Consider the following 25,869-nt stretch of genomic DNA (forward strand, 5'->3'; position numbering starts at 1 on the left):
GAAATGGGGTTACAAATTTTGGGGGGCTTTTTTCCTATTTTCCCTTGTGAAATTGAAAAATTTTGGGTAACACCAGCATTTTAGTGAAAAAAAAATATTTTTCTCATTTTTCCATCCAACTTTAAAGAATTTTTCATTAAACACCTGTGGGGTGTTAAGGCACACTATACCCCTTGTTACATTCCATGAGGTGTGTAGTTTCCAAAATGGGGTCACATGTGGGTATTTTCTTTTTTTTTACGTTTCTCAGAACCGCTGTAAAATCAGCCACCCCTGTGCAAATCACCAATTTAGGCCCCAAATGTACTTAGTGCGCTCTCACTCCTGAGCCTTGTTGTGCGCCCGCAGAGCATTTTACGCCGACATATGGGGTATTTACGTACTCAGGAGAAATTGCTTTACAAATTTTTGGGGTCTTTTTTTCCTTTTAACACTTGTGAAAATAAAAAGTATGGGGCAACACCAGCATGTTAGTGTAAAATGTTTTATATTTTTATACTAACAGGCTCGTGTAGTCCCCAACTTTTCCTTTTCATAAGGGGTAAAAGGAGAAAAAGCCCCCCCCCCAAAATTTATAGTGCAAGTTCTCCCGAGTACGGAAATACAACATATGTGGCCCTAAACTGTTTACTTGAAATACGACAGGGCTCCGAAGTGAGAGCTTCATGCGCATTTGAGGACTAAATTAGGTATTGCATAGGGGTATTCTACGCCAGTGATTCCCAAACAGGGTGCCTCCAGCTGTTGCTAAACTCTCAGCATGCCTGGACAGTCAGTGGCTGTCTGTAAATGCTGGGAGTTGTTGTTTTGCAACAGCTGGAGGCTCCGTTTTGGAAACCCTGCCGTACAATAAGTTTTTCATTTTTATTGGGGGGGGGGGGGGGGGGGAACAGTGTAAGGGGGTGTATATGTAGTGTTTTACCCTTTATTATGTGGTAGTGTAGTGTTTTTAGGGTACATTCGCACTGGCAGAGGTTTACAGTGAGCTTTCCGCTAGAAATTTGCGCCACGGCTCATACTTGAAGCAGGAAACTTACTGTAAACCTGCCCGTGTGAATGTACCCTGTACATTCACATGGGGGGTCAAACCTCCAGCTGTTTCAAAACTGCAACTCCCAGCATGTACTGACAGACCGTGTATGCTGGGAGTTGTTGTTTTGCAACAGCTGGAGGCACACTTGTCGGAAAACCTTCAGTTAGGTTCTGTTACCTAACTCAGTATTTTCCAACCAGTGTGCCTATAGCTGTTGCAAAACTACAACTCCCAGCATGCCGAGACAGCTGTTTGGGCATGCTGGGATTTGCAGTTTTGCAACATCTCGAGGGCTACAGTTAGAGACCACTGCACAGTGATCTCCAAACTGTGGACCTCCAGATGTTGCAAAACTGCAAATCCCATCATGTCCAGACAGCAAACAGCTGTGTGGGCATGCTAGGAGTTGTAGTTTTGCAACATCTAGAGTGCTACAGTATAGAGATCACTGTGCAGTGGTCTCTAAACTGCAGATCTCCAGCTGTTGCAAAACTGCAAATCCCAGCATGCCCAAACAGCTGTCTGGGCATGCTGGGAGTTGTAGTTTTGCAACATCTGGAGGGCTACAGTTTAGAGACCACTGTTTAGTGGTCTAAAACTGTAGCCCTCCAGATGTTGCTAGGCATATGAATACTACAGAGGAAACTCTTTTCCTTTTGGAACACAGAGCTCTCTGCAGACATCATGACCACAGTGCTCTCTGCTGACACCTCTGTCCATTTTAAGAGATGTCAGCAGAGAGCTCTGTGTTCCAAAAAGAAAATAATTTCCTCTACAGTATTCAGCAGCTAATAAGTACTAGAAGGATTAAGATTTTTTAATAGAATGTACTAATCTGTTTAACTTTCTGGCACCAGTTGATAAAAAAAAAGTTTTCCACCGGAGTACCCCTTTAATGACAGTACCCATTTAATGCTTGACAGCACTGAGTGGAATTACTTGTAGAGGGTCATAGGCAACGTGAGCTTTTGCCCCTACTATGTCATTTGTCTGCCTTCTGTAGCCAGTGGCCAGGGTAAGGGTTAATGGGTTCTTGTTTAGTGTGTTTTTTCCCCATTGTTCCTCGACCTGGCCATTTAGCCTCTGGCTGCACCTATTTGCTCTTCCCTGTCCTTGGTAGGGTTTAAATATGATGATTTGAAGGAGAGAGTGGCGCTCTATGCGGTTGACACATTAGGCCATAGTTCATTGCAGTATCTGAGGAGATGGATGGACAATTTTATATTGGGGCCCACTGGTCGCCTATTTCTTTCTACACAGTAGTTATTTATCTAGTTATCTCTTGCCTCTGTAATTTTCTAAGTATTTACCACTTGAGATGCCCCCTTACAGTTCTGGAGAAATAAGACTCTGATATGGAAGGTTTGTCCTCTGTACTGTACTATCTTACACCCTGTTGATGTCTCTTTCTGAAGCCAGTAGATTATTGCAACTCCTTCTACTCCATAGAGTGTATAGAACCCCAGTCTTATTGCATGTACTCGGCTTGCACTCAGACTCTTCGTGTCCTAGGTGTAGGTAGGTTAATGCTTCTATACTGCATATGTTTGGGGTTGCCCTCTTCTTTCATTTTGGCAAGAGTTATTAGCTATTATATAGGATATATGGCATCCAACTAGCTCTCATGTCTAAAAGCTGCATTTTGTGTCTTATTGATTGCATTTCGGAGGCAGTTAGACATGAGATGGGAATTCCACAAATTCTCCTCCTAGCCAGGAAACTTATTGCCCAGTATTATTGCCTCATACATCAATGATTTTGTTACCCCGAGCGTCCTACCTGGTCCATCTCGAGAGGGGTGCCTTCAAAAAACCTAAAGCTTTGACGTAATTCACTTCTGTGTGCTGTCCTGGTTTAAAGGTTACCGCTTGGGTGGCTCACAGTCTTAAGGTGTGCTGTTTGCTTTGGGGCTGATACTTTATCTTTCCTTTGCACGAATTCTTTCCTGTATGTATACTTTTGTGTATACATATCTTTATGGCTATTTCTACCCACCCCCCCCCCCCCCCCCCCCATGCATACACTCTTACACACATCTTATGTTGGGGGAGAATCACACCTCCAAACACATTAGAGGGTTTTAGCATGCTGTCTAATACAGCAAGTAATTGTTGTTCTCCCCACTGTAAAATTTTTCTACTAGAGAAATGGTTAAAATAGTAATAGGCTGGCAATATATTCATATTTTATTTTTTACAGGAATGCTTAGTCATGCTTCGTAATTATGCAGTAATATTTTTTTTATCTCTAACGTCACCTCTTGTAATACTAATCGGAAATTACAGTAACTGTCGTGTCAGGCAGCTTTCACAGTCAGAATACAGGCCTTATGTAAAACGAGTACGGAAACATGGCAGCAGTTTTATTAAATGACATAAGTGCTTTAAAATTTTAATTGAAAAAAAAAAAAGGAAAAATATCCAATTTCTTTGGATAGATGTCCCTAAGCCATGTCAGAAGGTGTCTTAAAGTTTAGGTACACTTTAAATGGGCATTGTCAGACACACAAACTTTTGATATGTTGTAAAGCATATATAACCAATAGGTTTTGCAATTGCTTTCATTAGACCATTTTCAGTATTTCATACTGAAGAAGCCAGTCAAACAACTGCCCCCCCCCTGTCTGCTTAGACACATACTAGTCCTGCTGTGTCCACGCGTCATCACCTATGTCATGGACACACTTCCTTGATTGACAGCTATGATCGCAGGGCTCACAGCTGGAGGAAAAATCCTCCCACTGTTAGCTTGTGTCCCGCTACTGTCGGTGAGGACAAGCTGGGAGTTGTAGTTTTGCTAATGCTAGGGGAGATGTGAGCAGACAGCATACTGAGGGAGGGGGCGGAGACCTGCACAGTAAGGCCAAGCCCCCTCCATTTGAGAAGAATTCAGACTAGTGTCTGAATAAATAAAGGTGCTAGACACATAAAAATTAGATGTACATGGTCGGGATTAGGTACTGAGTTTTTTTGTTGGATCTGACGGGTACGCTTTAATTTTCAGTTATTTTAGTTAGAGAACTGTGTTCCTGCTTTATTTCCTAACCTACATCTTAATCATATTTTCTTGTCATCTAAATAGGAAGTCCTGGATAATGTAAAGAAGTGCAAAAATTTTCTGGCAACCTTAATAAAACTGGCATCAAGTGGACCTCAGTCACCAACCATGGGGCAGAACGTAAAAAACCTGGTGAAAAACTTGCTTGTAAGATTTATATTATTATTCTGATGATTTTAATACAGTAATTTTGTAGCACAAAACAAGCAATAAAGCTTTGGGTCAGTTCTGTCAGGTTCCTGAGGCTTCCTATAAAAAGTGTTGTCTGCTGCTCTATATTGCCCAGTTAACCAATAGAAAATAGAAACCTGATGTAATGCATTATACGTCACTGGTATCCATTGCGGTTTTAAAGGGGTACTCCGCTGCTCTGCGTTTGGAACAAACTGTTCCGAACGCTGGAGCTGGTGTAGGGAGCTCGTGACATCATGACCCCGCCCCCTCCTGGGTAGTGATGTCATGAGAGGGTGGGGCTATGACATCACCAGCTCCTGACGCCGGCTCCAGCGTTTGGAACAGTTTTGTTCCAAACGCTGAGCAGCGGAGTAGCCCTTTAAATGGGCACTGTCACCAACTTTATTTTTTGATATGTTGTAGTACTTATGTAGTACAACATATCTCTAATATACTTTTATTATTTTTTTTTTCATTAAAAAGGTTTAATTTACATTTAAAAACCGGCTACTGAAAAAGGACTGATTTTGGAGTGGCAATCAGTCCTTTTTCAGTTAGGCTACACTCGCTCCCTGCCTGTCAATCAGACAGGCGGGAGCGAGCGCAATGGCTCCCCGGCCACTGGCTGGGAGGCCACTCCTCCTGCACATCGCCGCCTGGTTGCCGCCGCTGTCCCTGCACGCCCGCTGCCGGACTCTGCAGTAACTGCAAGTGTAATGAGGGAACGGGGTATGCGGGGCGGGGGGGAGGGAGGAGGGAACGGGCTAGTGCCGTAGCGGGGGGTGGCAACGGGCTAGCAAAAAAAATAAAAATAGGATGGTGGGAGCTACCCTTTAAGCAAATTCTCTTCACAGAAGATATAAGTAAGTGTGAGCACTTCATACCCTTGGTTATTTCAGTCTACAGAACCCCTTTAAACTTGATAGAAAAAGCTAAAGTGCTTTATATTTCTTGTGTTTTACCGAACATAAATGTAGACTAGCACCTTCAGCCTGTACTAGTTGTAACTAGGGATCGACCGATATTATCGGGCGATAATCACGATTTTGGGCATTATCGGTATCGGCAATTAACTTGCCGATAATTCCCCGCCCCCCGCCGCACCACACCGCGACCACCCCAACCCCCACGGCACCGCGACCGCCCCCGACCCACCGCGTCGCAGACCGCACCGCCCCGGCCCCATTGCCTCCCCCATCCCCGGTTTTATAATTACCTGTTCCCGGGGCCCACGCTACTTCTGGCTCCTGCTGCATCCTGCGTTACGCTGTGCGCAATGACGTGACGTGCGCGCCGTGACGTCACCGTCAGTGCGCAGAGTGACAGATCGGGAGGATGCCACCGGAGCCAGATGTAGGTGGACCCCGGGCCCAGGGAACAGGTAATTATAAAACCGGGGATGGGGGAGGCAATGGGGCCGGTGCGATGCGGTGGCGGTGATGGGACTCAGGACCCCCGGACAGGCAGGGGGAGAGAAGCAGGTGGCGGCGGCGGCAGCCTATGGCACCGCAAAAGCCACTGCAGTGCATTGATTTAAAGCGCCCGCTTTAAATCAATGCACTGCAGCGATGTCGCGGGGGGATATATAGCCGATAACTTATACCGGAATATCGGTATAAGTTATCGGCTATCGACCCTAACCTCCACCGATTATCGGTATCGGCCCTAAAAAAAAAAAAAACAATATCGGTCGATCCCTAGTTGTAACCCAGCGGGTACTTTTTTTTGAATAATTAGTTCTAGGAAATCTTCCTAAAAGTATATAGCGGTACTGCACAATAGGGCACACTGTGATAAAGAAAACAATGGTCAGACTGTATGAGTAATGTCACCACAGGGACTGAACTGCAAACAAGATGGTACTTATTAGTGCTTTTAACATTAATTTTAGCTTTATTTCAAATTTAAGGATTCAAAACTTGAACCAGAAGAATTTACTACAAAACTGTATAAAGAGCTGAAGTCCTCACCACAGCCTTATCTAGTGCCTTTTCTGAAGGTAAGATGTATGTTGCTCTCCTTTTCTGGTCTGTTCAAATTTGGAATGTGAAAAATATAATGGGCCCGGACACCAGGAAGAAGACGGGGCCCGAGTCTGTTACATGGCATTGCCACTCAGCATATCCCTGGCTGAGGCAGGACATTGCTGCAGCCTTTATAAGCTCACCGTAGTGTGACATGTTGGGTCCCAGAATGCAGAAGACAACTGGGGCCCAAGAACGGGAGAGCGATAATTCACCTTCTGCCGCTCCCTCGATGTGCACATAGGTTTGTTTTTCTTTTTGCAGCCTGGGCAGAATTTGTCTCTTGTTGACCACTGGTTGCCTGAGATCCTGTCCACTAGCTCTGCTTAAAGGGGTACTCCATTGGAAAACATTTTCTTTGAAATCAACTGGTGCCAGAAAGTTAAACAGATTTGTAAATTACTTCTATTAAAAAATCTTAATCCTTCCAGTACTTATCAGCTGCTGTTATGATCCACAGGAAGTTCTTTTATTTTTGAATTTCCTTTCTGTCTGACCACAGTGCTCTCTGCTGACACCTCTGACCATTTTAGGAACTGTCCAGAGTAGGAGCAAATCCCCATAGAGAACCTTTCCTGCTGTGGGCAGTTCCTAAAATGGACAGAGATGTCAGCAGAGAGCACTGTGGTCAGAAAGGAAAGAAATTCAAAAAGATAATAACTTCCTGTGTATTATACAGCAGCTGATAGGTACTGGAAGGATTGGGATTTTTTAATAGAAGTAATTTACAAATCTCTTTAACTTTCTGCCACCAGTTGATTTAAAATAAAATGTTTTCCAGCGGAGTACCCCTTTAAGGAGCAGTGGCGATCTTACTTCCTGTGTAGTGGTTGATGCTCCTGAGTGCACATCAGACTTACCTCAGCCCATTTATCAGGTCCCACAGTTGCAGCCATAGTATTTTAGCTTGGGAGCTGTCGGACACAGAAGCAACTGGTCTGCTTCTGATCCCTGCCCGTCCACCAGCAATTCCGGAAGTGGTAGCAGCAGAGACTTAATCAGTCAGATGAGAATACCTCTTTAAGTACTCACTACACTTTGAGTGTTTTGCATAAATCAATAGTACTATCTTATATAGGAAATTTTGTTATGTATTTTATCAGAGAGAAATGCCTCTCCTCTTACTAATCTTCAACCCCCCCCCCCCCCTAAACTCATCAATCACTTTAAAACCTGCTCACATCCTGTCATGTATGTACTTTTCTAGCACATAACGTCCGACATCAAGGGGCTGACCTATCTTCACTCACTCAACCTTACTCATTTGTTGCACTCATGTTACAAAAGACCTTACACACATCCCAGATACATGCTATCACCACTTAAGACTCGACATACACATATGGGGCCCATGCACACTTGGAATATTGTCTTCAATTGGATACTGCTGCACAGTGCACACTGCTGAATATCTGCAATGGAAATTCTAATTCTGGACTTCGCCCCCAAAAATTAAAAGGGTATTCCAGGCAAAACCTTTTTTTTTTTTTTATATCTATCAGCTGGCTCCAGAAAGTTAACCCCTTAAGGACCGGGGGTTTTTCCGTTTTTGCACTTTGGTTTTTTGCTCCTTGCCTTTAAAAAATCATAACTCTTTTAAATTTTGCACCTAAAAATCCATAGGATTGCTTATTTTTTGCGCCACCAATTCTACTTTGTAATGACGTCAGTCATTGTGCCCAAAAATCTACAGTGAAACGGAAAAAAAAATCATTGTGAGACAAAATTGAAAAAAAAAAACCGCAGTTTTGTAACTTTTGGGGGCTTCCGTTTCTACGTAGTACATTTGTCGGTAAAAATTACACCTTATCTTTATTCTGTAGGTCCATACGATTAAAATGATACCCTACTTATATAGGTTTGATTTTGTCGTACTTCTGGAAAAAATCATAGCTTCATGCAGGAAAATTAATACGTTTAAAATTGTCATCTTCTGACCCCTATAACTTTATTTTTCCGCATATAGGGAGGTATGAGGGCTAATTTTTTGCGCCGTGATCTGAAGTTTTTAACGGTACCATTTTTGCATTGATAGGACTTATTGATCGCTTTTTATTCATTTTTTCATGATATAAAAAGTGACCAAAAATGCACTATTTGGGACTCTGGAATTTTTTTTGCGCGTACGTCATTGACGTGCGGTTTAATTAACGATATATTTTTAAAATTCGGACATTTCCGCATGCGGCGATACCATATATTTATTTTTATTTACACTTTTTTTTTTTTTTTTTAATGGGAAAAGGGGGGTGATTCAAACTTTTAATAGGGAAGGGGTTAAATGATCTTTATTCACTTTTTTTTTTTTTTGCAGTATTATAGCTCCCATAGGGACCTATAACACTGCACACACTGATCTTTTACATTGATCACTGGTTTCTCATAGCAAACCAGTGATCGATGATTCTGCCGCTTGACTGCTCATGCCTGTATCTCGGGCACTGAGCAGTCATTTGGCGATCGGACAGCGAGGAGGCAGGTAGGGGCCCTCCGGCTGTCCTGTAAGCTGTTCGGCATGCCGCGATTTCGCGGCTATCCCGAAGAGCCCACTGAGCTAACCGGCACTTTTTACTTTCACTTTTAGCTGCGTGGCTCAGCTTTGAGCACGCGGCTAAAGGGTTAATAGCGCGATGCACCGCGATCAGTGCCGCACGCTATTAGCGGCGGGTCCCGACTTCACTATGACGCCGGGCCCACCGTGATATGATGCGGGGTCACCGTGGGACCCCGCGTTGTATAACGGGAGCGGGACCAAGGACGTACTCATATGTCCTTGGTCCTTAAGGGGTTAAACAGATTTGTAAATTACTTCGATTAAAAAAAATCTTAATCCTTCCAATAGTTATTAGCTTCTGAAGTTTTCTGTCTAACTGCTCAATGATAATGTCACGTCCCGGGAGCTGTGCGTGATGGGAGAATATCCCCATAGGAACTGCACAGCTCCCGGGACGTGAGTTATCAGAGAGCAGTTAGACAGAAAACAACGACTCCACTTCAGAAGCTAATAACTATTGGAAGGATTAAGATTTTTTAATAGAAGCTATTTACAAATCTGTTTAACTTTCCGGAACCAGTTGATATATAAAAAAAAAAGTTTTGGCCTGGAATACCCCTTTAACATGTTTATTCTTTCAGTGAAATAGCACATGGAACTGCCTTGCCGTCATTATGGCGGCGCCTGCTACACATGGAGTGTCTGCCCAGAATTTCTTAGGTTGTATATTTCATAATGTGTACCTATCCTTATAATGCTCTCCAGCAGTCAAAGGGTTAAACACTTTATCAAAGACTGTGGCGTCTTTTTAGAGCATATAAAGAGAGTGAAGGGGCAGTGGCTGGAGATATAGTAGCAGGGATGTGGAAATCATATCGCTTGACACCCGGGACATGTAGTTCCGGGCGCCGGGCAGTTGAATTTTTTTTTAAGCATTTAGCCCTGCTTCAGGCAAGCAGGGCTGGACCGACTTCCCCCTCTGATTTTAAAACGCTGGCGCTCAGGGTGCATGGAGCAGACTCCTGACTTGAGCCAGCTCCATACCTGGCGGTCCCAAGCCTATTCCTGTACCTGGGGACCGCTGCTAATCGCTGGCATGCGGTGATCGCCGTGGTCTGCTCTTAACTCTTTAGCTCACCGCTGTCAAAGCTGACAGCGGCGTCTAAAAGTACCTTTTAACCATCCCTGATGGGCTAGTGGGATGGATCACCCTCCCGCAGTGCAATTGCTATATCGCTATAATCCCTACACTATAATGGCTCTGTATTTGAATAAGCCTGCCTGGAGCAGCCCCAACCAAATGTGCACATATCATTTGAGTTTAACTGCATTGTAGTGTATGAGGATTCTATCAGGGTGTGGAAATTTAATAAAAAACTACTTGTCCATGGGACTAAAACGGAGCAAAATCTACTTGACCCTCATGATGATCCACTTGTCCTGACCTATATTCACTTTTACACTCTGGTTTTTTCCTCCTCGCCTTACAATAGCCATAACTAACTACAATAATGCCTTTTAATTATTCCACAACATATTCTCTGAAACAAAAACATATTGGTGAAATTGAAATAGTAAAAGATAACTTAGCAAATTTGGTGGTTTTCTTTTGTAAATCGTTTACCTTGTGGTTGAGCTAATATGTTATTTTGATACTTTAGGCAAGCCTGATTACAGCAATACCAGATTTTAGTTTTTCGAATTTTTAATTGCCATTTTCTGTCCCCTGTAGGTTTTTTATTTATTTTTCCCCCGCTTTCTAGGCTGTATGAAGGCTCATTATTTGCTCCATAATCAGTTTTTTGTATTGGTACCAATTTGGTATTGATCTGACTTTTTTTATCGCTTTTAACTTTTTTCTGTGATATTATAAAAATTACAATTCTGTGGTTTGGTATTTTTTTTTTTACATTTACGTAATTTACCATACGGGATACATAATGTTATTTTTAATAGCTTGTACAATTACGCACACAGCGATACCAAATAATTTATTTTTATTATGTTTACATACTTTTATATAGGAAAAGGGGGTAATTTGAACTTTTAATATGGAAGGGGTTAATGTGTGTCTTTTAAACTTTTATAAAAAAAATTTTTTTCGCACTCTATTAGTGCCTTAGGGAACTTTTAGGAGGAATCATTATATTCCTCATACAGATACAGAGTTCTATTGAACTCCATTGATCTGTGCAATCTATGATCCATTGGTCACTGATAGAGCCTAGTCCAGCCAGGCTCTATTGGTGACAGAGCCACGGACACCAGGGAAGCAGAGGTAAGCCCTCCGGCTACCTCTACAATGGATCGCACGACACCGCAACCCCAAACCAACCCCCCCCCCCCCCCCACCAGCAATCGTGCTGCAGGGGAGGGGGGGGATGCTGCCCTAGCCCACAATGGAGCATTCACATGACCCTTTAGACGCCGCTGTCAGCTTTGACATCGGCAATCTAAAGGGTTAATGCTGGCTATTAACGGCGGCCTCCAGCTACTGAAAACAGCCGGGGGCTGCCGAGTATGGAGCAGGCACGAGTCTGGAGTCTGCTCCATACACCCCTCTGAGCACTGCCATGCTTGTCGGGGGTTTTCGGGTCTGGCCCTGCTTGCCCGAAGCAGGGCTAAGGGCCTGAAAAAATTCACGTGCCTGGAACTGCATGTCCCGAACGTTGCGCGATAGAAATTCCACATCCCTGACTAGTGATTCGTTCTTAAAGACTAATAAAGTGGTAAAAAAAAAAGTGTAATAAATGTTTAAAAAAATACACATTAAACCCCCTTCCATATTAAAAGTTCCCCTTTTCCCATTTTCCATATAAAAAATTTGTAGACGTAATAAAAGTATTGGACTGTGTGTAATTGTCAGAACTATTACAATATAACATTATATATCCCGTACGGCCAATGTCGTTAACATAAAAAAATATCAACCCCCCCCCCCCCCAAAAAAAAATTAAAATTATATGAGAGAGATATATATAGATATATATAGATATAGATATATGGAGATATATAAAAATATAGAGATATAGATATATATATGTGTGTGTGTGTGTGTGTGTGTATATGTGTATATATATATATATATATATATATATATATATATATATATATATATATATATATATATATATATATATATATATATATAATCGTACATACATACACACACACACACACACACACACAGCGCATAGTGAAAGTATTTGGCCCCCTTGAACTTTCCGACCTTCTGCCACATTTCAGGCTTCAAACATAAAGATATAAGACTGTAATTTTTTTGTGAAGAATCAACAACAAGTGGGACACAATCATGAAGTGGAACAAAATTTATTGGATATTTCAAACTTTTTTAACAAATAAAAAACTGAAAAATTGGGCGTGCAAAATTATTCAGCCCCCTTAAGTTAATACTTTGTAGCGCCACCTTTTGCTGCTATTACAGCTGTAAGTCGCTTGGGGTATGTCTCTATCAGTTTTGCACATCGAGAGACTGAAATTTTTGCCCATTCCTCCTTGAAAAACAGCGGGAGCTCAGTGAGGTTGGATGGAGAGCGTTTGTGAACAGCAGTTTTCAGTTCTTTCAACAAATTCTCGATTGGATTCAGGTCTGGACTTTGACTTGGCCATTCTAACACCTGGATATGTTTATTTGTGAACCATTCCATTGTAGATGTTGCTTTATGTTTTGGATCATTGTCTTGTTGGAAGACAAATCTCCGTCCCAGTCTCAGGTCTGTTCCAGACTCCATCAGGTTTTCTTCCAGAATGGTCCTGTATTTGGCTCCATCCATCTTCCCATCAATTTTAACCATCTTCCCTGTCCCTGCTGAAGAGAAGCAGGCCCAACCCATGATGCTGCCACCACCATGTTTGACAGTTGGGATGGTGTGTTCAGGGTGATGAGCTTTGTTGCTTTTACGCCAAACATAGCGTTTCATCTGACCAGAGCACCTTCTTCCACATGATTGGTGTGTCTCTTAGGTGGTTTGTGGCAAACTTTAAATGACACTTTTTATGGATATCTTTAAGAAATTGCTTTCTTCTTGCCACTCTTCCATAAAGGCCATATTTGTGCAGTGGTGTACGACTGATTGTTGTCCTATGAACAGAGTCTCCCACCTCAGCTGTAGATCTCTGCAGTTCATCCAGAGTGATCATGGGCCTCTGGGCTGCATCTCTGATCAGTCTTCTGCTTGTTTGAGCTGAAAGTTTAGAGGGACGGCCAGGTCTTCGTAGATTTGCAGTGGTCTGATACTCCTTCCATTTCAATATTATCGCTTGCACAGTGCTCCTGGGGATGTTTAAAGCTTGGGAAATCTCTTAGTATCCAAATCCGCCTTTAAAGGGGTACTCCAGTGCTTAGACATCTTATGCCCTATCCAAAGGATAGGGGATAAGATGCCTGATCGCGGGAGTCCCGCCGCTGGGGACCCCCGTGATCTTGCAAGCAGCACCCCGTTAGTAATCCGTCCCCGGAGTGTGTTCGCTCCGGGACTGATTACCGGCGACTACAGGGCGGCGTGTGACGTCACGCCCCCGCCACCGTGTGATGTCACGCTCCGCCCCTCAATGCAAGCCTACGGGAGGGGGCGTGACGTCACACGCCGCCCGCCCTGTAGTCGCCGGTAATCAATCCCGGAGTGAACACGCTCCGGGGACTGATTACAAAAGGGGTGCCGCGTGCATGATCCCGGGGGTCCCCAGCGGCGGGACTCCTGTGATCAGGCATCTTATCCCCTATCCTTTGGATAGGGGATAAGATGTCTAAGCACCGGAGTACCCCTTTAAACCTCTCCACAACAGTATCTCGGACCTGCCTGGTGTGTTCCTTGTTCTTCATGGACCTCTGAGACTATCACAGTGCAGGTGCATTTGTCCGGAGACTTGATTACACACAGGTGGATTCTATTTATCATCATTAGTCATTTAGGTCAACATTGGATCATTCAGAGATCCTCACTGAACTTCTGGAGAGAGTTTGCTGCACTGAAAGTAAAGGGGCTGAATAATTTTGCACGCCCAATTTTTCAGTTTATTTGTTAACAAAGTTTGAAATATCCAATAAATTTCGTTCCACTTCATGATTGTGTCCCACTTGTTGATTCTTCACAAAAAATTACAGTTTTATATCTTTTTATGTTTGAAGCCTGAAATGTGGCAAAAGGTCGAAAAGTTCAAGGGGGGCGAATACTTTCACTATGCACTGGTATATATAACTTTATTTTCTCTGGGATATAAAAAAAAAAAAAAAAGTAAAAAGTGTTCAAAAGAGTCCAATCAAAACAAAATGGTACCAATCCAAACAGCAGATTATGGCGCAAAGAAATTAGCCCTCATACAGCCCAGTATACAGAAAAATAAAAATGTTATAGGGGTCAGAAAAAAAAGAGTAGTTTTTTTAATTTTTTTTAATTTGTAAAAACTGACGGAAACTAAACTAATTTGGTATTGGTATAATCAGGGCAACCTAAAGTATCAAAGTAACATGTAAGTATGACCACAAGGTGAATGGTGTAAAAAAGAAACCCTCCACATTTGCAAAATTGCATTGCTATCACCTCACAAATACATACATATATATATATATATATATATATATATATATATTTGTCTCTGAGCATAAGTTATGGAAAAATGAAAGGTGTCATTACAAAGTACAATTGGTCCCGCAAGAAACAAGCCCTCATGGGTCTGTAGTGGTAAAAATAAGAGTTATGGCTATTAAAGGGAGGGGAGGAAAAAATAAAAGTGCAAAAACTAAATAAATAAACTAAAGACCTTATATGCATACTATTTTGGTTGAAATTATTTTGTGTACAAGGACAAGTGGATTTTCAAGAGGAACAAGAAGTTTGTGCTCCCTTTTAGTCCCTTGGACAAGTGTTTTTTTTTTTTTTTTTTTTTTTTTTTTTTTTTTTTTTTAAACCACACCTCTGAATAGAGACAGGCACAGAGGAAGGCCTGCTATATCTCATTTTAGTGCTGGTATCACATCTTAAACTGCCTAGTTCTTCTGTATAATGCCTTTCATGCTTCTTGTAAGTGTGTGCTTTACTGATATGGGGGAACAGGATCCCCTATATGGTGCACGAAATGGAATCCAAATTAAAGAAAATAGGTAGATATCCGGCTCCCAGGTAAAAGCACTACATTTTTATTACAAACTCGTAATCCTTCCCGACAGATCAAAAAATGCAGAGATAAAAGCACAAACGAAACTCGGATAGAAGAATAAATAAAAAAATCTGATGGTACTTTTGTATATAGTTTATTACGTGAATATATTGGTAATACTTAGGCTGTGTAACAAGAGTATACAAGAAAAGGATTTTTCTATGACTGTGTTCAGACATAATTAGTATGGCGACTTCATGTGGGCGTGATTAGTCCAGATGCTTCCTTTAGCGGTTATAGTATATAAAGGGGTTAGATGTTGTATCTAAATGCCATGACTAAGACTTGATAAGTCGAAACGCGTTTCATTTGTGCTTTTTATTGTTGCATTTTTTCCTTTTTTAGAATTATTTTTAAGAGTTTGTATTAAAAATGCTGTGCTTTTACCTGGGAGCTGGATATCTACCTATTTTCTTTCATGTGGATCTCCACGCCTAAATACCCAGCTTTACTGCAGGAGTCCGTGCTTCCAACTGAGATGTGTGCCGCTGTTACATGGAGGTCTACACATGGGGAGTGGTGAGCTGACTACTATATTTATTTTCTGCAATAAATGGAAGCGATAGCAGCTAATGTATAGTTCAGGGTCGACGGAAAATTAGAGATGAGTCTGCAGGAGAAACTGGTGAAAAATGTCATACATATATGGCCAGAAATACTGATATGTTTCTCATATATTCTAAACACATAAAGGCTTATCCTAAAATGTTAGATAAACCTTTTCTGGCCAGAAGATCCTTGGAAATTTTTCAGAAAAAAGGACGTCTGGAGATGGCACTCCTGGCTAAATTTTTAATTATATTATCTAATGCTGAAATTCTGCACAAGATATATAAAATAATAAATAGTTCTTTGTCGGCTCCATGAGGGTCTTTCGACCAACAGAGATCCCCCGAGGGTCCCCTTACTTGATTGCATTAATGCATCAAATTCTTTGAGCTGCAGGTGGATGCAGGCTGCTCCATGCATTCCACATATTTACTCATCAGTGTTGATGCTGCCCAACATAACAAGGTGAATTTACATCCAACTTGCCCTAATCTACACCATTCACCATTGGGATAACTGCACTTAGAGTACCTCTGTCATGTTCTTTTTGTTTTCCTAGCATAGATTCCTAAATGTTATTCTTAATGAACCATATACCACATTCTTGTGCTAATATACTCCTTATGATTTATATAATCTTATTGTTTTTCTTTACATAGAAAAGTCTGCCTTCATTGCGGCGTCTGATGCCAAGTTCCCAGGAGTTTATCTTGCAGTGTGGACAACAGACCCCTCCACCACAGACTGCTGCTGCAAACTCGCTCTCATTTGTAAAGATTACACCATCCTCTTCCATGCAGACAGTAAAACCAGTTGGCTTTACGCCACTTGGCACTGTGAAAGTCCCCCAAACTACACCTGCTGTACCCCCATCTCTAAGTACATTTAAACCTGTGAACATAAAACAGATGGTAAGATAAATGTTTTTTCTTTCTCTACTCTCATTGAGTATCTTTGATACTATATGTAGTTATTTCAGGTTTGCCATATGGTTTGTTTTGAGTTGGTTTGTTATAAGAACAGGACCACATGCTGCGGAAATTTCCACACTGAATTCTACAGTTACAAGTTTTCACCAAATCCTGTGGATTTCCCACTCTGGAACTTGGAATGAGCATGCTAATATTGTAATGATAACAAAGTCTATGTATTTTAATTCCACCTTTGCAGATTTTGCTGCATGTCCCCAACAAAGGTCACAACACCTGCAGATCACTACAAATCCACAGCTGATCCAACACAAGAATTGACATGCTGCAGGTAATTTTCCTGTGTGGTTGAGATTTTGGAAATCTTATCCACTTTGCTATCATTGTCATTATTTTCCACAAGCAAATCCCACTGCTTTATCTACCACGTCTAGCCATACCCTTTGCTGATACATTGTTAAGCTTGTTTGTTTTCTCTCAGAAATCTGTTTATTACATTTTTCAAGAAAAAAATGTATGTACAATAATGCAAGTAATAGAGAAAACAAAAACATAGCAGTGGTAATACAAAAAAATAACAATCAAAAGAGCAAAACGCTCATTATTATGCACTATTATGTGCATTAAAGTAAATTACAGCCATCACATGGTGTGAAGGACCTCCAAATAAAATGAAGAACTAGGGAAAGGATCCCAACCTGCAATAAGACGCCATCAACCTTGATAGCAAGGCCAAAGAAAGCACAAAGAAATAGAAATAACTAGTATCAAGAAAGCATTGGAGTTGGGGAGAAACAGGGAGCAGCAGTGGGAGGTATCACGGACCAGCCGTGAGAAAACATGAGGTATATTGATACAGGTGATCACTAGAGGCAAGCAGTAATGGAGGAGCCATTCTTAAAATCATCCCAAGCCATCCTATCAAGCAAGCAAGGAAGCATTTCTTGCTGGATCAAGTTCTGCCGTTAAAGACCCCATTCTATGGAACAGGTCTAGCTCTGCAACCCATTCACCAACCGTAGAGCATGTGGTAGTTTTCCAGTGTCTGGGAATTACAGCATGGGCCACATTGAGGAAGTGTTGGAACAGGCAGCATTTGATCAATCTCGGCCCAGCATTAGGAACAGCAGCTCCGGCTGTGGTGAAGGTGGAATGGATCAATGATAGAGTTTAACGATAAAAGCTGAACAAGACCCAGTAAAAATACAGCATTAATCCGCACTGTAGCGGTGTGGTTGGCATAGTGGGCAGTTATCTTGGATAGGAAAGAAGGGCCTAGATCACCTGTTAAATTGTGTACTGCAGAAAAGACCAAGGGGGGAGTTTTAGCAAAATTTGTTTAGAGGAAAAGTTGCAGAGTTGCCCATAGCAACCAATCAGATTGCTTCTTTTGATTTTTTTAAAAGGCCTCTGAGAAATGATAGAAGCGATCTGATTGGTTGCTATGGGCAACTCAACAACCTTTCCTCTGGACAGGTTTTGATAAATCTCCCGTTATGTGAACAGTGAATGCTTTTTCAGCATTTACCAACACCAGACAGGTAGGAATGGTTAGCCTCCCGCTGGGGCATGAAACCAACTTGGTTGGTATGGATAATAGAGGGGGGGGGGGGGGGCTAGTTTACCAATTAGCCAACACTTAAGAGAAATATGTGATGTCAGTATTTAATTAACAATAGTTTTATTAACTAGCACAGACAGTTAAATCTTTATTAGACTTGAGAATGATGCAGAAGCAAAGGGGGTACTATCTGAGACAGAATTGGAAACAAATTCTGGGGCAAGCAATTTGTAAAACTTATTAGGGAACTCATCTGGGCCAGAGCTCTTCCCTGAAGGCGTATCCTTGATGTCTGAGGCAATTTCATGCTCTGTTATTTCATCCTCTAAACCTGCCTGGTCCTTTTTAGAGATGAAAGAAAAGTCAGTAGATGTCATATAGTTGTCTATTTTATGCTGTAAATCTGATGGACTCATGTAAACCAAGGGACCCCTAAGGTTATAAAGAGCTTGGTAATAGTCATGAGACATCTCAACTATAGCCATCAAAGGATGGTGGGTTGAGCCCTTGAATAGAGGGCACATACTTCTGTGGAGTACAAGGGTGTACAGATTTGGCCAAGGCTTCACCGGGTTTGTTGGAAAACTCATAAAGAACAGCTGTGAGTGTTTCCCAAAAGGACTCATATGGACCTATTTCTTATGCATGTGCAAGAACTTGTGAGGGCTTCTCAAGGGCATTAAAGGTGAACTCCGGAAAACAAATGTTTTCAAATCAACTTTTGCCAGAAAGTTAAACAGATTTGTAAATTACCTCTATTTCAAAATCAGAAGCATTCCAGTACTTCAAAGCTGCTGTATACTACAGAGAAATTTGTGATGGTTTTTTTTAGTCTGACAACAGTGCTTTCTGCTGACATGTGTCAGGAACTGGCCAAATTAGAAGTATATCCCCATAGAAAACCTCTGCTACTCTGGACAGTCCCCGAAACGGACAGAGGTTTCAGCAGAGAGTACTGTTGTTAGACTGGAAATAACTTTCTTTGTACTATAGCTGATAAGTACTGAAAGGATTAAGATTTTTTAATAGAAGTCATTAACAAATCTGTTTTAACTTTCTGGCACCAGTTGATTCGAACACTTTTTTTTTTCCCACCGGAGTACCCCTTTAAAACACTGCATGTGTTATAAAAATAAAGCTGCAACAAAGCCATAGTTAAAAGGAGAAAATGGGGAGGGAAAAAAGGGACAGTCACGTAACCATGCGACTAAACAGCTGTCCCCTAAGGATAGAACACAAATTACAATAAAAGTGTTCCACCAAACCACCTAAAATGGGGGGCGGGGGGGGGGGGGTTTATGACTGGAAAACTGGAGAAGGTTAATAGAACCCCATCTAATAAAGAGGACTTAACCCAAGACTGTTCTGCTTGCCCAAGAACCAGGAGGTCAGTGCAAAAACAAAGAGAAAAGAGGGCCAGAAGGAGAACAAAAATGTGCAAATTCTGGCAAATTTTGCAAGCAGAGAGTAAGCACAGTAGAGAGAACCCACCACCCATGAACCAACAAAGGGAACCTGCTTATGAGGAAACTGGTGGAGCAGCAAAAGCACAGACGCAAGGGATATATAATAGATAAGCAACACAAATATAGAAGCAGAAATATGAGCAACATTGCTAAATCATGGGTCTCAACTACATATTTCTTACCTCTCCACTCTCTATACAATCCCGGCTTTCCCCTATGGGAACCCCCTTCACACACAAGTGTGACAAGCATCACAAATGTGGTGAATTAGGCAGTTTTAAACAGTCTAGCATCACTAAACAGATTGTGCATCGTAATGGCAACAAAACAGCAAACTTCCAGGTGTGAAGGGCCACAATTACAGCTCCTGGTCAGTAGCAGGCCTTGGTTGGTAGTGCCCGACCCTAATGCCAGCAAGATAGGCAGCATGGTCATTCGTTCTGGTGAAAGAACATCATGGCAAGGGCGTAAGGAACAGACTCTCGGCATATCCAGAGCAGCATTAAAGTCCGGTAAATCAGCAGTACAGAGATTGTAAGTTGAAATGCCATGACAAACTTGCAGCTGAAAAGGTAATTCCCAAGAGTTGGGGAGTTCCCATAGGGCCATGAGAACGGGGCCCAGAGCAGAGCCCTTGGCCAGAGAAGTGCAGTAAAGATCTTAAAATAACTGCACCAAAGCCCCATCAAGGTCAATAGGACCTTGTTCCCTGACCCTTCTCATAATGTCTTCCTTAAACAGGAAGAAATGGATTTGGCAAATAATGTTGCATGGCCAATTCGGGTCTGTGCTCTGCAGACTAAAAGTGAGGTGGACCCTGTCAAGAACCAATGATTCCCATTGAAGATGCTTTGCAGTGTTTGGGATCAGCTCCTGAGAACCTGTGGCCTCTGGTATACCGCAAACCCTGATGATGATGATTCAGCGGTTGCAGTTTTCAACGTCATCATATGTAGTTAGTGAATTTTGTTAGGAGTGTTGCTCCAGCAGACGCTGGAGTTCATCCTGTTGCTTCTGAATCAAGTAGTCACCCTCCAGAGATTGCAAAGCACCTTGCAATTGAGGGTAGTCCTCCTTCAGAGACTAGATCTCTGCCTGCCATGTATCCCTCCATTACCCTTGGTTGCCATAGCAGTCACGTGAGCACAGAGTGTCTGAAGGTCAGCACTTAGTTCAAGTGGCAGGGAGGATTTTGAGGGTTGTGAGTCCCTGAAATGGTTAGGCAAAAGAAGCTTTATGGCATGGCGAGCACTCACCATTAAGAAACACTAAATCCCACTTCTGATAAGACCGCTCTGAAGGTCCGAAGACCCCTAAAGGGGTACGCCGGTGGAAAACTTTTTATTTTTTATTTTTTTTGAACTGGTGCCAGAAAGTTAAACAGAAATGTAAATTTCTTCTATTAAAAAAATCTTAATCCTTTGAGTAGTTATTAGCAGCTGTATGCTACAGAGGAAATTCTTTTCTTTTAGAATTTCTTTTTTGTCTTGTCCACAGTGCTCTGTGCTGACACCTCTGTCCGTATCAGGAACTGTCCAGAGCAGGATTTTTTTTATGGGGATTTTCTCCTGCTCTGGACAGTTCCTGATACGGGCATCAGGTGTCAGCAGAGAGCACTGTGGACAAGACAAAAAATAAATTAAAAAAGAAAAGAATTTCCTCTGTAGCACACAGCGGCTAATAAGTACTGGAAGGGTAAAAATTTTTTTAATGGAAGTAATTTACAAATCTGTTTAACTTTCTGGCACCAGTTGGTTTAAAAATAAATAAATAAATGTGTTCCACCGGAGTACCCCTCTTAAGCTTATTGGCAGCTTCCTTACTCATTGGGACAGGTTACATATAGGCAGGGAAGTGAGGAAAGCACAGGAACTCTCACAATGCTTCCGCTTAGAGCCATAGCTAGGCCACACCCCTGTAAATCTTGGTTTTAAGTATTTTAAGGACGGAATAAAGAATTAAAGCTAAAAGTTCAATCCAGCTTTTTTTTTTTTCTGCAACCCCCCCCCCCCCCCCCCCCCCCCCAAAAAAAAGGGGGGTAAACAGCACTGGTGAAAAAGCATTCTCACAAGAAAATTTAGTTTTTCATACTTTCTAGTTACACTACTTTTGAGTTTAACGTTAGTGAAAGAATATATAGTCCTAAAGTCAGTTTGAGGAATGAATAAAGATAACTATCTAATATGGAAGGGATGGGAAATAGAGTAACTAATGTAACAACAAATAATATTTAAAATGTTCCATATAAGTAATAGTTTGCTGAAAAAGACTTATTGCTGTTGTGGAACGAGGTGGAAAATCATTCCATTTGGAGAAAGGATTGGTGCACTGCAGCGCTCACCTATTCAGAAGTCTGCTCACGCAGAAGTCATTCTTGGGGATGTCTTCTGTAATGAATGTCTCCCCACTCAAGCTGTTGTACGTGGCCACTGACTGGTGGAGGGACGACCATACAGGTGACCTAGAAGGAGACCAGATATAGATGATGATCCCAGTTTTGTTGAAACCCGTACTTCAGATTGAAGAGAGACACCCAGTGAGCAGATCTTTTAGTGTTTGGAGTGGCAGAGTGCACCCTTTTAGTTGCAGTTGTATGTATGATAATGATTGTTTGATTGCAGTGTCCTGTGGTATATTGGATACAGTTCATTAAGGTCCCTTGTGAGGTGGCGGTGGTAGTCTGCTAGGCTATATGCATTTTAGAGAGCTATCCCCCTTACATTTACAACCAAAGGCACTTTACTATTTATTTTTACTTTTTTTTCAAATTCTTCTTTTTCTTCCATATTAGATAATCCTCTTCATTCATACCTCTGACTTTGTTTAGGACTATATATTCTCCAACTAACATAACACTATATTAGGGTCCTCCTAGCCTAAAAGATCTGAAAAACTTTTCTCGTCCATATTCTGGAAAAACAAAGCCTTCATTTTCTCAGGAAGGTGAGACGTGATCCTAAAGTAAGTTGTATGAATGTATTCTTCTTTTTCCCTAGTATGTTCACTCTACAGAGGTTCTGCACTGAATTTCTACAAATAAATTCAGCACTAATTCAGCATGCAGGAGCCTCCCATTGCTTTCAATAGGAGGCTGCTGTTCAATTCACACAGCAAAATTTCAGTTCATGGAATTTCTGACGTGGATATGAGTCTGCTGAAAGAATGAACACGTTTTTTTTCTGCAAAATCTGCAAGCAAAGTCTCAAACTCACTTCGAATTTTGCAACTTTGTTTTGGTGGCAAATTTCAAAGGAAGTAAGACTGATTTGAACGGCGAGGATCCACTTCCTTGCAGAATTTCCTCAGCGTGAACTTATGCATACAGCTCCACTTTTGTCCATTGCAGCTCAAGTGAAAGGTAATGAACTGCAAAAACATATGCAGCCAATTAAACAAGTGTGTTGTCTATTTGGAAGTATCTAATTATTTTCTAATCATAACCAGCCTCTTTACAACACCTTGCATTATTAAACATCCAATAGGGTTTTACATAGACTTTGTGTGCACAAATCTCATATTTACTGTGACGAATAATGCAGCATGCAGTCTCTATGACAAACCTCATTAGAAGGTGGTGGGTTCCACTGTGCACTATTGTATTGGTTTCCATTGTACTACTGGTTCAATGAGGGAGATTTATCAAGGGATATAAACAGCTTTTTTTTTTGCTTACAAAAGTTACACAAAAAGTCGCACGTGCGCCTAAGCAATTTTTGTGTGACTTTTGAGGGTAAGCAAAAAATACCAATCTGTGGTCCAGGTCCAGTGGTCCACTCACATCTACCACCTGCCTGCAAGGTGTTGGGACTACAACTCCCAGCATGTCCTCACTGTAAGGGCTAGTAATAGCTAGCTAGCGGGTGGGTGGTAGATGTGGTCGGGGAGCAAAGCTGGGCAAAAAGTCGCAGGTGAGACTTTTTGTGCGATTTTTATTTTATTTCTATACTTTCATTTTCATAGGCACGATGGGACGAGCGGGTAGGAGATATAGAGGATGGTGACAAGCTTGTCACCCTCCCTCACATCTCCTGCCCATGCACAACTACTACAACTCCCAGCATGGCCTTACTGTAAAAGCATGCTGGGAATTGTAGTTGTGCTGCATGGGGGGAGTGTGTTAGATGGGCGGGCGGATGACGAGCTTGTCACCTGCCTGTGCCGCATAACTACAACTGCCAGCATGTCCTTACTATAAGGGCATGCTGGGAGTTGTTGTCATGCAGTGGGGGCAGGTGACAAGCTTTTCACCCACTTGCACATCTCCCCCCAACCCTGCTGCATGACTACAACTCCTATTATGTCCTTACTATAAGGGCATGCTGGGAGTTGTAGTAATGGGGTGTGGTGCAGGCGGGAAATGTGCGGGTGGGTTACAGTAAATGCACTAACCTATTTTCCTGTTTTTTTTTTTTTGTTTTTTTTCCCCCCCTCTCATTTCAGATTTGTGTATCCTGTGGACTACCATGATGACCAGTGTTTTTTTTTTCTTTGTTTAATGTTAATAAAGTGGTTAACGAGGGCTTGTGAGGGAGTTTTTTGGAATACATTTTTTTTAAACATTTTGTTAGTTTTATTTACTTTACAGGCTTAGTAGTGGAAACCGTCTTATAGACAGAATCCATTGCTAAGCCTGGGCTTAGCGTTAGCATTAAAAACAGCTAGCGCTAACCCCCGATTATTACCCTGGTACCCACCACCACAGGGAAGAGCTGCTAACAGGCCCAGAGCTTCAAAAATGGCACTCCTGGACTTAGGTGGTAACAGGCTGGCGTTATTTAGGCTGGGGAGGGACAGTATCAGTGGTCATCGCCCATCCTGGTTACGTCAGGCTGTTGCTAATTGGTTGGTATCTGGCTGAGAATGAAAATATGGGGAACCCTATGTGGTTTTTTTTCCCCTATAAATAAAGAAAAACGCATAGGGTTCCCTGTATTTTTATTCTCAGCCAGATACCAACCAAACAGCAACAGCCTAACATTACCAAAGTGGGCGAGCACCGTTGTTACTGGCCCTCCCCAGCCTAAATAACGTCAGCCTGTTACCACCAAGGCCCAGGAGCGCCATTTTTGATGCTCCGGGCCCGTTGGTACCGGCTCTTCCCGACACCCCTGTGGTGGTGAGTACCGGGGTAATGATCGGGGGTTAGCGCTAGCTGTTTTTGAGCCCCACCTTAGTAATGGACTCCACTCCATTTCCACTACTCAGCCTGTAAAGTAAGTTAAAAAAAACACATTTAAAAATCTTTAATTCCAAAAAACACAACAAGCCCTCCCTCATTACAAAATGTTTTTAATGTTAAACAAAAAAACGCTGGTCATCGTAGTCCACCAAATCTGAAGAAGCCCACAGGATAGACTGATCTGAAATGAAAAGATAAAAACAAACACAAAATGAGTTAGTACATTTAGGGGGAAAAAGTGGTTAAAAAAAAAGGAATAAACACACAAATTTTTTTTGCTTGTGTGTGCTAAGAAAATGGTATTCTAAAGTGATTTTACTGGTTTTTGCTTGAGAGCCAAATTTATCAACCCCTCTGTGATAGTACAGTGGTCCCTCAAGTTACAATATTAATTGGTTCCAGGACGACCATTCTATGTTGAAACCATCGTATGTTGAGACCATAACTCTATGGAAACCTGGTAAATGGTTCTTAAGCCCCAAAATGTCATCCAAAAATATGAAAAAGTGAGGATTAAAGAAAAATAAGTAGATTACTAATACAGATAAAGCAATTCCATATATATATATATATATATATATATATATATATGTAAGAAAGAAAGAGCTGCTGGGAGCTGTAAATCACTGTCTATTTCAGGGTTTCCCAAAGAGGGTGCCTGCAGCGGTTGCAAAACTACAACTCCCAGCATGCCCGGACAGCCTTCGGCACCGGACAGCCTTCGGTGCCTGGAGGCACCCTCTTTGGGAAACACTTGTCTATGTAGAGGACAGTAGCTTCTTCAGGGTCCTGTACAGAACCCGCAATGTCCTAAAAAAGTAACATGGAGCCACCCTCACCTGGTGTCCAAAGGAGCAGCTAACCCTGGCCCAGGTAAAGAGTACAGAACATTTAGTGCCTCCCTGTACTGTAGGGGGCTCTACCAGACACCAGTCAGTGCATGCACTTTAGGAATACAGGGGTTTTACCAGTGAAATGTCCGTTCTTCCAGCCATTGACAGATTCCATAGCATTGTATGTTGAGTCTGGTTTCAAGTTACAATGGTCCAGAAAAGACCATTGTATGTTGAGGCCATTGTAAGTTGGGGGATCACTGTATAATAAATATGTCACACACAAGCAAACCCAAAGCAAAAAAAATGCCTACAGAACTCTCTTACCAAAGCAACAATAAATATCCCCCAATGTATTTTCTTGTTATATTATATTAGCTACAAGTTAGCATG

General features: G+C 41.9%; 1 protein-coding gene across 6 annotated transcripts in view; it reads left to right on the plus strand.

Annotated features, from left to right (window-relative positions):
- Positions 1–25,869, plus strand: part of TAF4B (TATA-box binding protein associated factor 4b) — a 139,788-nt gene that overhangs the window by 17,348 nt on the left and 96,571 nt on the right. For all 6 annotated transcript variants that reach the window (XM_056521763.1, XM_056521761.1, XM_056521762.1 and 3 more), the window contains 3 exons: positions 4,115–4,237; positions 6,174–6,263; positions 16,168–16,419. In XM_056521763.1, the coding sequence (XP_056377738.1) occupies positions 4,115–4,237; positions 6,174–6,263; positions 16,168–16,419 (465 nt within the window). The remainder of the gene's footprint in view (positions 1–4,114; positions 4,238–6,173; positions 6,264–16,167; positions 16,420–25,869) is intronic.

The sequence above is a fragment of the Hyla sarda genome, chromosome 5, assembly GCF_029499605.1.
Source record: "Hyla sarda isolate aHylSar1 chromosome 5, aHylSar1.hap1, whole genome shotgun sequence".
NCBI classification, from domain to species: domain Eukaryota; kingdom Metazoa; phylum Chordata; class Amphibia; order Anura; family Hylidae; genus Hyla; species Hyla sarda.